The sequence below is a fragment of the Hydra vulgaris genome, chromosome 06 (assembly GCF_038396675.1).
Source record: "Hydra vulgaris chromosome 06, alternate assembly HydraT2T_AEP".
In the NCBI taxonomy this organism is placed as follows: Eukaryota; Metazoa; Cnidaria; class Hydrozoa; order Anthoathecata; family Hydridae; genus Hydra; species Hydra vulgaris.
In genome coordinates this window covers 39430001-39442257 of record NC_088925.1, presented here as the reverse complement: position 1 = coordinate 39442257, position 12257 = coordinate 39430001, and the positions used below count along the sequence as shown (strand labels likewise).

The window sequence follows — 12257 nt, the reverse complement described above, 5'->3', positions numbered from 1 at the left end:
TCTTTGTATTTTCTACATTATCATGATTGTTTCAAGGAACATGGACTTTCTCTTTTAAAGATATAAAAAAATTTTAAAACAGTTTCTTTACAATGATTCATGAAAAAGTACTTAATTATAAAGTTTGTAGCACCGAGGTATAAAAACTATATATGTAATAGATACATACTACACATGTCGCACATTTTGTGCTAACGAATAATTTCTTCAAACCATTACCAACGATTCATTTGAAAAAAACCAATTTACATTGGATACTTTTATTGATTTGACTAAAGCCTTTGATACAGTTGATCACAAAATTCTTTTTAAAAAGTTAGAATGGTACGGAATCACTGGAAACATTTTAATTTGGCTAAAAAGCTACCTAAATAATTGAAAGCAATTTATTTATACGGACGAGAATATATTATCTAATTTGTTGAATGTGGAGTGTGAATTTCCTCAAGGATCCATTTTAGAGCCTCTCCTATTTTTATTATATATCAATGATATATCTAAAGCTTCTAACCTAACAATAATTATGCTTGCTGATGATTCCAACTTATGTCTTTCTCACAATAACATTATAACACTTTTTAACAATATGAACATTAAACTAGTAAAGGTTTCCGAATGGTTTAAATTAAATAAATTGTCATTAAATACTGATAAAACTAAATGGATTCTTTTCCATCCAAGCGGTAAAAAACACCTGCTGCCTAGTAACTTGCCTTTTCTTTATACGGATAATATAATAATTGAAAAAGTTTTAGTGACAAAATTTTTAGGAGTCTATATCGACGAAAATTTAACATGGAAAAACCACATTGCTAACTTGTGCGGGAAAGTTTCAAAAAGTCAAGGTATTTTATACAAAACAAGAAGCGTTCTTAATAAATGTACCTTAATTCAATATTACTCTTTAATTCATTGTCATATTAACTTTGCAAACATTGCATGGGGTAGTACAAATAAAGGTAAACTTGAACCTCTCTATCGGCAACGGAAGCATGTAGCACGCCTTATAAATTTCAAGGACCGTTTTGCTCATGGAAAGCCTTTTTTATATGGAATGAAAGCTCTCAATATATACAACCTAAATGTTTTTAATATTTTTTGTTTTATGTATCAATGTAAAACAACTTATCGCCCGTTTCTTTCCGCGAACTGTATTTGCAAAGAGATATAAATAAATATATTTTAAAGAACGAAAACTTAATTAGACATCTATTTTCTCTAACTAGTTTTGGAAGTTTTTTTATTTCATTTCGCGGACCGTTTTATGGAATAATATAGTTTGAAATACTACAAAAGACATTTTTCAAGAACCTAAGTTTGATTCTTTTTAAAAAAATCTTAAAAAATTCATTTCTTCCACTGAAAATATACTTATATACTTTTAAAACTTAGACGAACCTCAATTTTTGTGTGTAAGTGTATGTGTATACTTTTATTATTATTTTTTTACACGAAGCTTATTTTAATATGTTTCATAAACTTTATGTAAATACGTATTTACATAAATATGTTGCAATATGAATTATACTGTTTTTTGATCATATTTGTAAGTTGACTTTATTTTACTTGCATGTACTGTAACGTATTGTATTTATTTTTGTTAGGTAACGTAATTTTGTAAGGTAACAAAAAAAAAAAAAAAATTTAATTTCTATTGTTAAAAAAAGTGAAACTAAATTAGGATATTTTTTTGTTTATATATACTATATTTGTTGGTTGTTTATATTTTAGGTTGGTTATTGATATTTTAGGTTATATTGCTGGTTATATATATTTTAGGTCAAATAACAGTATAACAAGTTAATAAACATTATTATAAAATTAAATAAATTAAAAATAATATATCATTGATGTGGACATCAATGGCATCGCTTTTTTCAAGATAGAATTTATTTTTTAATAATGTTATTGTTAATTTTTGTTTGCATCCGTATATTGCATCCATTTATAAACGCCATTTCATTGTAAACGAACTATTATTTGTTTAAAAGTGAACAAATTTTTTAACAAATAAGTTTACAAGTAAACAAGTTTGTGGGCAAATACTTGTTTACAAGTAAAACAAGCTTGTAAACAAATATTATTTGTTTATAAGTAAAAATAAACGCTTTAGTTTTCTTTTTTTTGTTTTGTTCTTTATTACAATGTTTAAGATACAAATACAAATATTCAAGAGAAAAATACAAGTGAAGATATCGAAAAAATTAATAAATAAAAAATAAATAAAGAACGCGGATACTCAAAGAAGACTATTAGGTCTTGTCACAGAGAACCGCTGATGAAGAACTTGAAACTTAAAATTTATACAAAGTATAAAAATCGTTATATAAATAAATGAAGTCGTTAAGATTAAAAAAATCCTTTTACAACTAGAAAATATAAATAAACAAAAAGTATACAAGTATTTGATTTAATAAATAAAAAGAAAGCGGACACTCGCAGAAGACCATCTAGTCTTCATCGAGAATCGCTCGTAAATTTAAAAATCTCATAAAAATCAAATTCATACATACATGATCTTGTGTGTAAAACACAAGAAAAATTTAAGTGCATTCATATACATATTCAGTTACATCACTGCATAAAAAATAAAAAAGTAAATTATTCAATGTTTAAAAGTACAAAAATGTATCATCAATAGACAAAATGATTTCCTAATAGACAAAAAGTTTGTTTTTTTTAATGAGAGAACTCCATTCCAAAGAAAAATCAAAATTTTTTTAAACTATTTTATTCCAAAAAGAAGCTCCATGAAATGAAATGCTCGATTTTCTAAAATTAGTTTGAAAATATGGTTGACGAATTAAATTATAATTTCTTAAGTTGTATTTTTTTTTATCTTTTAAGGCATATAAATTATGGAAAGAAACTGGGTTGGAGTTTTACATTTGTACATAAAACAAAGAATATTAAAAACATTTAGCAGATAAATATCAAGAATTTTCATTTCAAATAAGAAAGGTTTGGCATGAGTAAATCTATCTTTAAAATTAATAAGACGAGCAACATGCTTTTGTTGACTATAAAGAGGCCTAAGTTTGGATTTATTAGCACTACACCAAGCAATATTTGCATTGTTTAAATAAAAATGGATAAAGGGGTAATTTAATTGAGTTAAATTACGATTATTTAAAACACTTCTAGCTTTATAGAATATTCCTTTACTTTTAGCAGCTTTATTATTTCTCAAAAAACTCTAAATAACCCAAAAAACTCTAAATAACTCAAAAACAACAGCAATAACAAAAACACAAAAGCAAATAATAGGCTTATTTATCAACACTCGAACGACTATATATTACCTATTTAGCAATTTACCTATTTAGCAAATCGTGTACCTACTTATATTAATGTGTATTGAAATAAAATCAAAAAATTAAAAACTTCTTTTTGTCTGCATTCTTTGTTTTTTTGCATTTTGGATTTTTATTCTCATTCTGCCGAAAACCGTTAACATTTTTTTGTTTTTGCTTTTTTTTATTTAAAAAAAAAAAAAAAAAAATAAACTTATTTAAAAAAAAAAAGCATCCAAAAATATTAGTAACGCGTAGCGGTTTCTTGATGACAAGACCGTCGGTCTTCTGCAAGTTTTCCGCGTTCTTTGAAGTAATTTCTTATACTTTACAGTTTTACTTTATATATTTTTTTGTATAACGTAACTTTGTAATTTTTTTTTTTTTAATTTTATTTACTCTGTAAAGATTCTATTATATTTTACGAATTTGTAAGGATTAAAGAACAAAAAAAATTTGAATAAAAAAAAATATATATATATATTACACAAGAGTTCTATGGATATTTCCAATTAAGGTTTTCATTGATATAGATACCCAAAAAGTTTGTATAACTCTTTTTATTAGAATTTGTCAATAAAAAGTAATTGTAAATCGCAAGGCAGAAGTTTTTTTTTAGAAACTGGATGAAAAAGTATCCAGTTAGTTTTTTCAACATTAAGTGAAAGTTTGTTTATTTTAAACCATTCAGAAATTTTTGTTAACTCGATATTCATATTATAAAATAATGACGTAATATTATTATCAGATAAAAAGAGGTTAGTGTCATCTGCAAAAATGACAGTAATTAAGTTCGAAGTTTTATGTAAATCATTAATGTAAATGAGAAAGAGAAGGGGCCCAGGTATAAAACCCTGGAAAACACCACAGGTTATATTCAATAGATTGGATGGGTTAGTTAAATTACTATAAACAAGCTGTTTACGGTTGCTTAAATAGCTTTTGAGTAAAACATTTCCTTCAATTCCATAATATTCAAGTTTTTTTAGGAGAATTTTATGATCAATTGTATCAAAAGCTTTTGATAAATCTATAAAAACTCCCAACATGAATTGAGAATTGCATGTTCTCCTGAGTTATTTTTTTTGAATCCGTATTGATTAACACATAGTATATTATTTAAAGAAAGGTGATTATAAATTACGTTATATAAAGTTCTCTCTTAAACTTTAGAAAAAACAGACAAAACAGAAATTGGGCGATAATTAAAAACATTGGTTGCATCACCAGCTTTGAAAATTGGAGTCACTTTAGCTATTCTTAGAAAATCAGGAAAAACGCCCTGTTTTATTGAACGATGTAAAACTTTAAATAGTACATCTTTTAGGGGTTCATAAGACTCGATGGCAACATTAATATTTATATTATCACATCCAGCTGATTCATTACACTTAAGGTGGTTCCTCTAGAAAAAAAAGTTTGTATTGTTTTGTTTTTTTTATTTAAGTTTTTAAATTGCATTTTTTTGCGAAATATAATTTTAATGCAATTTTAAGTTTTTCAAATGTCATATTTTCATAAATATTAAACTTTATGACTTGAAAATTTTTGGAAGCAATCTTTAAACATATACCTAGAAACTGAGCGGAAAGAAATTAATGACTCTTTATTTGATTTCATATATTTTAATTTTGTATTTTGATAGAGGGTTTTTAAATTGTATTTTTTTTTTTACGTTGAACGCCATTATGAGTTTTTAAGCCTGTCTATGGACTTTTTTTTTTTGCTCATTCCCTTTATATATATGTAATATATCATTGTACTAAATTTCATATTATATGCATTAGTCGTTTTAAAATTATTGTGTCCTAAGTTTATCCTAATTTTGCTCATAAACTGTAAAAAAATGCTGACTCTGCTTTAAAAAAATGCCATTTTGTTATAAAAATATACTTTTTAAATTCGTACTTATTTCTAGTATTGAAAAATTGATATTAAAACTATTCGATATGTCTATAAAAGAAAATAGTTTTTTTCTAGGGGTACTACCTTAAGCGTCTTAAAAGATTGCTCAAAATCTTTGTAAGATAATTCATAAGATGTTAAAACCGAAGTAATCGAAAAATTATACTCATCTATTTTATTAGTCACAAGAGGAACTTTATTAGCTAGATTAGGACCAACAGAAACAAAAAATGTATTTAATTCACTACATATTACAGTTGGATCAGAGGAAAATTCATCATTAATTTTTATAGTTTTGGGCAGTGAGCACGGTTTTATTTTTTGCATATCAGTAGGTTCTCTAAGAATTTTCCATGAGCGTTTGCAATTACGTTTGTTCATCTCAGGTAAATTTGAGTAGTACAATTTTTTTAAATTTTTTGGCATAATTTTTATAAAGAATTGTACTTTTGTTTGTTTTGGTTTTTAAGTATTTGATATATAATTTTTGCTTAATTTTAGAGGATCTTCTAAGATCTTTTGTGATCCATGGTGACATTAAACTCTTGGTTTTTTTATTTAATGTACATTTCGGAAAGTTTATATCATACATTTCATAAAAAGTTTTAAAGAAAGCGTCATAAATTTGACTAGCGTCTGTAGATACTTTAATTTAATTCCAATGAAGTAGAGATAACTGCTCTTTAAAAGATTTTAAATTTGCTGCGGTAAAAAAGCGTTTTGAAAAACTTATTTTCTGTTGGGATATTTTTTCTGTGGTAATATTAATCGAGATAAAAATGGAGAAGTGATCTGAGATATCGCTTAAAGTTATACCATTTTTTAGAAATTTATTAAAAATATCTTTTATTATGATATTGTCAATTAAAGTAGCTGAAGTTGAAGTTTCTCTTGTTGGCTTATTAAATATAGATATTGTCCCATGTTCAAATACATCAATATAAAATTTATTTATTCCACAATTGGTGTGGTATTGAAAACTATCCAAATTAATGTCCCCTATTAAATAGTGTAATTTTTTTAACTTGACTGCTTTTTTTTTAATATATCGTTAATAAATGTATTAAAATTTCCAATTTCACCCGAAGATGGGCGACAGCAACAACATAAAATTAAAATTTTGTTTTTTGTGGTTATGATTTCAATTGTTAAAACCTCTTTATCGTCATCGCAAGTTAAAAGCTCCTAATAAATTAAAGATATTTTAAAAACAAGTTTTAATAGTTATAAAATACTTATAAAAGCGTTTTTATGAGCCTATGCTTATTAAAAAGTATTTTAATTCATAAAAATGCTTCAAAAGCGTCTTTTTGCTTTGTCGTTTTAATTTTATATTCAAAACTTTAATCCTTTTTTAATCGAAAATAAATGAAGAAATCATAATTTATTATTTTACAAGTATTTTAATTTCTGCTTAACACTTTTACATAAATAGTAATTAAATTTAAAATATATTTACTTCATTTAAGTAAAGAAAAGTTAAAAACATTTGTTTACAAGTTTAATCCGCCATTTTTAAAAAGGGCAAAAAGCGGCTTCACTTTTTGGATCGAAGTCAGAAATCTAGTTTATATAATATATCATTGGTCAGGCCTAATAATATACCTCAAACATTTTTAATATAAATTATTAAACCAGCGCCTCGCTTTCTTTTTTTACGCTCTAAAGAAATTTTATTAAAACCTGGTAAACAGTTATTTTCGTTTGAAATTACGTCAACAGAGCTACACTAAGTTTCCGACATAAAAAAACTATGAGATTCTTTCATGTTTATACAAAAATGTTCAAAATTATTTGATATGCTTCTTTTGTTAATATGCAAAATGTTTAAATTTTTGGGATTAAGAAATTCTTTTATTTCATTGGAATAATAAGAGTTAGCATATTTACCATTTTGCCTTAGTTCTTTAGTGTCTGTAAACAACTTTTTTCGTAATTCGCTTGTCCGTTCGCAAAAATCTTCGTTTATAAAAAACTTTTGATTAAACCAAAGTTTCATTTTTATGTATTTGTCAAGGATAGCTGATTTGTCTTTAAAATTTAAAAATTTCACAACGACGTTTCTAACTTTATTATTGATTTTTTCTTCTTTTCCTACTCGATGTGTTCGTTCAATAATAAAGTTTCCTTGAAGTTCAAGTTTGGTTTTAAGTATGTCTTGGTCTTTTCTTTCACAATCTTTCCAACTTTCGTTTTCTGATTCCTCAATTCCATTAATTCTCAAATTGTTTCGTCTACTTCTATCTTCTAGCTCAGCTAAATTGTCCTTCATGGATTCAGTTACAATATTTTCTAAAATATTTGGTTTACTGTGATCAGGCTTTGCTTCAGCAAGTTCAACTAAAACTTTGTCATATTTATCACTTGTAAAATTGACAGATTTTTTTAAATCGTTAATTCCCAGTTTAAGAACTTTATTTTAATCTTAAAAGTTATCAATTGGTTCTCTAACTTTTCAATTTTATCGTTAAAAATTTTTATAATTTTACGATCATAAAGTTTCAAAATTTTATTTTGTAGTTGCAGTTCAAACACGTTTGTTTGCGGTGAAAGTTTGGCGATTTTTTCCCAAAAAACTTTATGTAAAACGATCAAGAAACTTTTGAAAAACTTAGTACCTTTTTCAAAGTGCTCAAATATATTCTAATTTTTTTATTTTAACAATTATTACTAAATAATGATTAAACTGCTAAAAAAAAATAAAAAAATAAAGTCAAATTTGAATTTTTCAATTTATTTTGCTTAAAAAATGCTTATATCTCCAAAATTAAAAATATAGACTTAGTTGGAGAAAGTATGCACCCTTGATCCAAAAATTCAGGAGGTAAAAACAAACCGATATATATATATATATATATATATATATATATATATATATATATATATATATATATATATGTATAAATATATATATATATATATATATACATATATAATATATATATATATATATATATATATATATATATATATATATATATATATTATATATATATATATATGTATAAATATATATATATATATATATATATATATATATATGTATAAATATATATATATATATATATATATATATATATATATATATATATATATATATATATATATATATTATATATATATATATATATATATATATATATATATATATATATATATATATATATATATATATATATATATCAGTGGCGGATCCAGCATTTTTTGGTCTTTGAGATAGCTAACTTCCAGACATGGAGCAAACTCCAAACATTTATATGTTTATACTTATGTCAAATAAGGATGCTTTGCAAAAAATTGCGATGATTGGAGGCTGGGAACAAAAAAACCCCAATTTTTGTGCCCCCCCTGCCCCAAACGTAAGAGCAACAAGTTGATAAAATATTTTTTGTACTGTTTTTAACTAGACTAATATTCATCAATAAATTTTAAATTTCATAGTAAAATATTTTAGCTTTCAAAAATTATGACCATATAAAGTTTAAACCCCCCTCAATTTGAGGGGGTTATAAATTTTATATAGCCATTATTTTTAAACGCTGAAAGATAATACTATGAAACTTAAAATTTATGGATGAATATAAGTCTAGTTGAGAACAGTACAAAAAATACTTCATCAACTTGGTGCTCTCAGTTTGGGGCAGGGGGGGCACAAAATTTGGGGCTTTTTTGTTCCCAGCCTCCAATCATAGCAATTTTTTGCAAAGCATCCTTATTTGATATAAGTATAAACATATAAATGTTTGGAGTTTGCTCCATGTCTGGAAGTTAGCTATCTCAAAGACCAAAAAAAAGCTGGATCCGGCTCTGTATATATATATATATATATATATATATATATATATATATATATATATATATATATATATATATATATATATATATATGAATGGCAAAATTTTTAAACTAATTTAAAGTTATTATTTTTTAAAGTTATATCACGGAAAAAAACACAAAAAACTAACAGTTCTATTTGTGTTAATAAGTCCCTGTGTAATAAGTCCCTATCTATTAAGTCCCTGTGTAATAAGTTAAAAGTTCAATACAGGAAGTAATCCACTGTAGAAGATGGAATTGGAAAGCAATTTTTTATACCAAGTAAACTGGCCATCTTTTGGACAGGGCAATCATATTCCAGCCTCAAAACTGTTACACGAGTGGTGTGGTAAAATTTCCAAGTATGTCTTTGAACTATCAAACAAAATAAAAAACCTTGAGGATAAAGAAAAAAATTATTTGAAAATCATTGATGGCCTGAAAGATGACTTATGTAAATCAAAGCAAAATGTAAATTCAGTCAATATTACCAACGAATGGGTGCAAATTGTTACAAAAGGTAGCAAAAGTGGTAAAAAGCCACCTGAACAATTAGTGGTTGCTAATGCAATCATAAATGAGCTTCATGATAGAGAGAAGAGAAAAAGAAATTTAATTGTTTTTGGAATCCCAGAATCAACTCAAACAGATTTTTTAAATTGGAGAAATGAAGATGAAAAAAAGATGGCAGATGTTTTTGATTTTATTGGCAAAGCAGATATTAAACCAGTTTATACCAGAAGACTTAGGTCAAAAGATAAAACAAAGCCAATGGTCCAATTTTAGTTGAACTGAATAAACCATCTATTAGAAATCCTGTTCTTTTAGCAGCAAAAAAATTAAGAAACAGTATCGATCATAAACAGATTTATATAAGTCCAGATCTAACTGAAGCCGAAAGACAACTCGATCTCCATCTAAGACAAGAAAGAAACAGGCTTAATGCAAATCTTGAAACAAACTCTACATTTCGATATGGTATCCGTGGTAACCAATTGCAAAAGTTCAAGAAAAATCAAAACTGTACTTAAAGCACCTTTATTACCTGAAAGGATAACAGAACTAAATTGTATATATCTGAATGCTACCTCACTCGAAAATAAATTAGATGAATTAAAGGTTGTAACTAGTTTGTATTGTCCTAAAATTGTTGGAGTAAGCGAAACATGGTTCAAAAATAACTCAATTGTAAATATCCCTGGGTACAATATATACAGATATGATAGAACTGGTGATCGTAGAGGCGGCGGTGTATGCTTATATATAAAAAATTCAATAGATTCATACGAACTGGTTGACACTGATTTTAGTATTAGCAAAATAGAACAAGTTTGGGCAGTAGTCTATTTTGGCCAAGATAAATACCTAGTTGGTTTTCTATACAGACCAAACTATTTTGTTGATATGGTAGACTTTGACAATATTTTTAAAATAGCAAGAAGATATGTTGATGTTAATGCCTTTAAAGATGTACTAATTATGGGTGATTTCAATTTCGCAGCTATTAAATGGTCAAATGGTAGTATAGCATCAATTTCAAATGACAGTGGCATAGAACATAAATTCTATAAAACTTTAAGTGATACTTTCCTCTACCAACAAATAAACATACCAACTTTTCAATTGGCTAATGGCTCAACCTCAAATGTTCTAGATTTAATATTCACAACAGAATCTGGCAGTGTATATGCTGTTGATCCAAGTTTTGTGCTTGGTGACATAAACAAAGGTCATCAAATTATTTACTTCAAGTTAGTCTTAAAAAATAATTTCAGCAGATTAGCTTGTAGTAACTTTAAGTTTTTGTATAGCAAAGCTAAATTTGATAACATTTCTGATTTTATGTCAAATATTGATTGGGTGAAGTTGTACGAAAACAAGACAGTGCAAGACATGTACAATGAATTAATTTACTATACCACTGAAGCATGCAATTTGTTTGTTCCAACCATAGACATTTCACGAATCAAAAGCTTAGCAACTCCTTGGATTAATAACGAAATCAAGCAGTTAATAAGAAGAAAAAGAAATTTAAGATACATAAATTGTGCTCACAGATGGAATGATGTTAATCTGACCAAAGAATATAAACAGTTATTCAAATTAGTTAAAACAGAAATATACAATGCTCGACTTTTATTTGAAAAGAATCTAGTGTTAACCTCTAAACTTAATCCTAAACTGTTATATAAGTATTTAAACAGTACAAATTCAATAAAAGACTCAATAAAGGCCATGAGAATGCCTGATGGCAATTTATCCCGTGAACCAAATAAAATTGTTAACTGCCTAAATAAGCATTTTCAGGATGTCTTTACTATTGAAGAAAAAGGAGATCTTCCACCTTTTTATCTCGAATTAAATAATGTAATTAAATTTAAGGATATTGAACCTGATGATATTAGCTTTGATTTAGTTTTATCTAAACTTAAATCACTAAAAGACAATAAATCACCTGGAGCTGATAAACTTTGTTCAATAGTCCTCAAGAATTGTGCTACATCGTTTACTTTACCACTAACTCTTATATTTAGAGAATCACTTAAAACCAGTCAACTGCCAATCCAGTTCAAGTCAGCAAATGTAACACCTATATATAAAAAAGGTGACAAAACAGTGGCCAGCAATTATCGCCCTATTTCACTAACTTCTATTCCTTGCAAAATATTAGAATCTATTATAAGAGAAAGAATTGAATAACATCTCGACGAAAACAATTTACTAACGATCTAACAGCATGGTTTTGTAAAAGAAAAGTCTTGTACCACAAATTTGTTAGAGACTCTTGACTTTATTTCTTCGTGCAACAGTGATGGTATACCTGTTGATGTAGTAATGCTAGACTTTGCTAAAGCTTTCGATAGTGTTCCTCACCAGAGACTCTTTGCTAAATTAAATGCATAAGGTATTAATGGCTTAGTTCTAAAATGGATGAAAGCTTTTCTAAATAATAGAAGACAAAGAATAGTTCTAGGTGAAGTTGTTTCTGAGTGGGTTGAAGTTTTTAGTGGCGTGCCACAAGGCTCTGTTATTGAACCCTTAATGTTTATTATATATATTAACGATCTGCCAAGTAAATTAATGAATAAATGCAAATTGTTTGCTGATGATACTAAGATTTTGTCCAAGGTAATTTCTGATAAGTGTACCTTAAGTCTACAGAGGGATTTAAATACATCATTTAAATGGACAATAGACTGGCTTTTAAAGTTTAATGTTGATAAATGTGTAGTAATGCACTAT

At 26.4% G+C, this 12257-nt stretch overlaps 1 protein-coding gene across 1 annotated transcript; it reads left to right on the top strand.

Moving 5' to 3' along the window:
* Positions 1 to 9989: 9989 nt before the first annotated feature.
* On the top strand, positions 9990 to 11714 carry LOC136081386 (uncharacterized). Its single transcript, XM_065798699.1, has one exon. The coding sequence runs from the start codon at positions 9990 to 9992 to the stop codon at positions 11712 to 11714; it is 1725 nt and encodes a 574-aa protein (XP_065654771.1).
* The last annotated feature ends 543 nt before the right edge of the window (positions 11715 to 12257 follow it).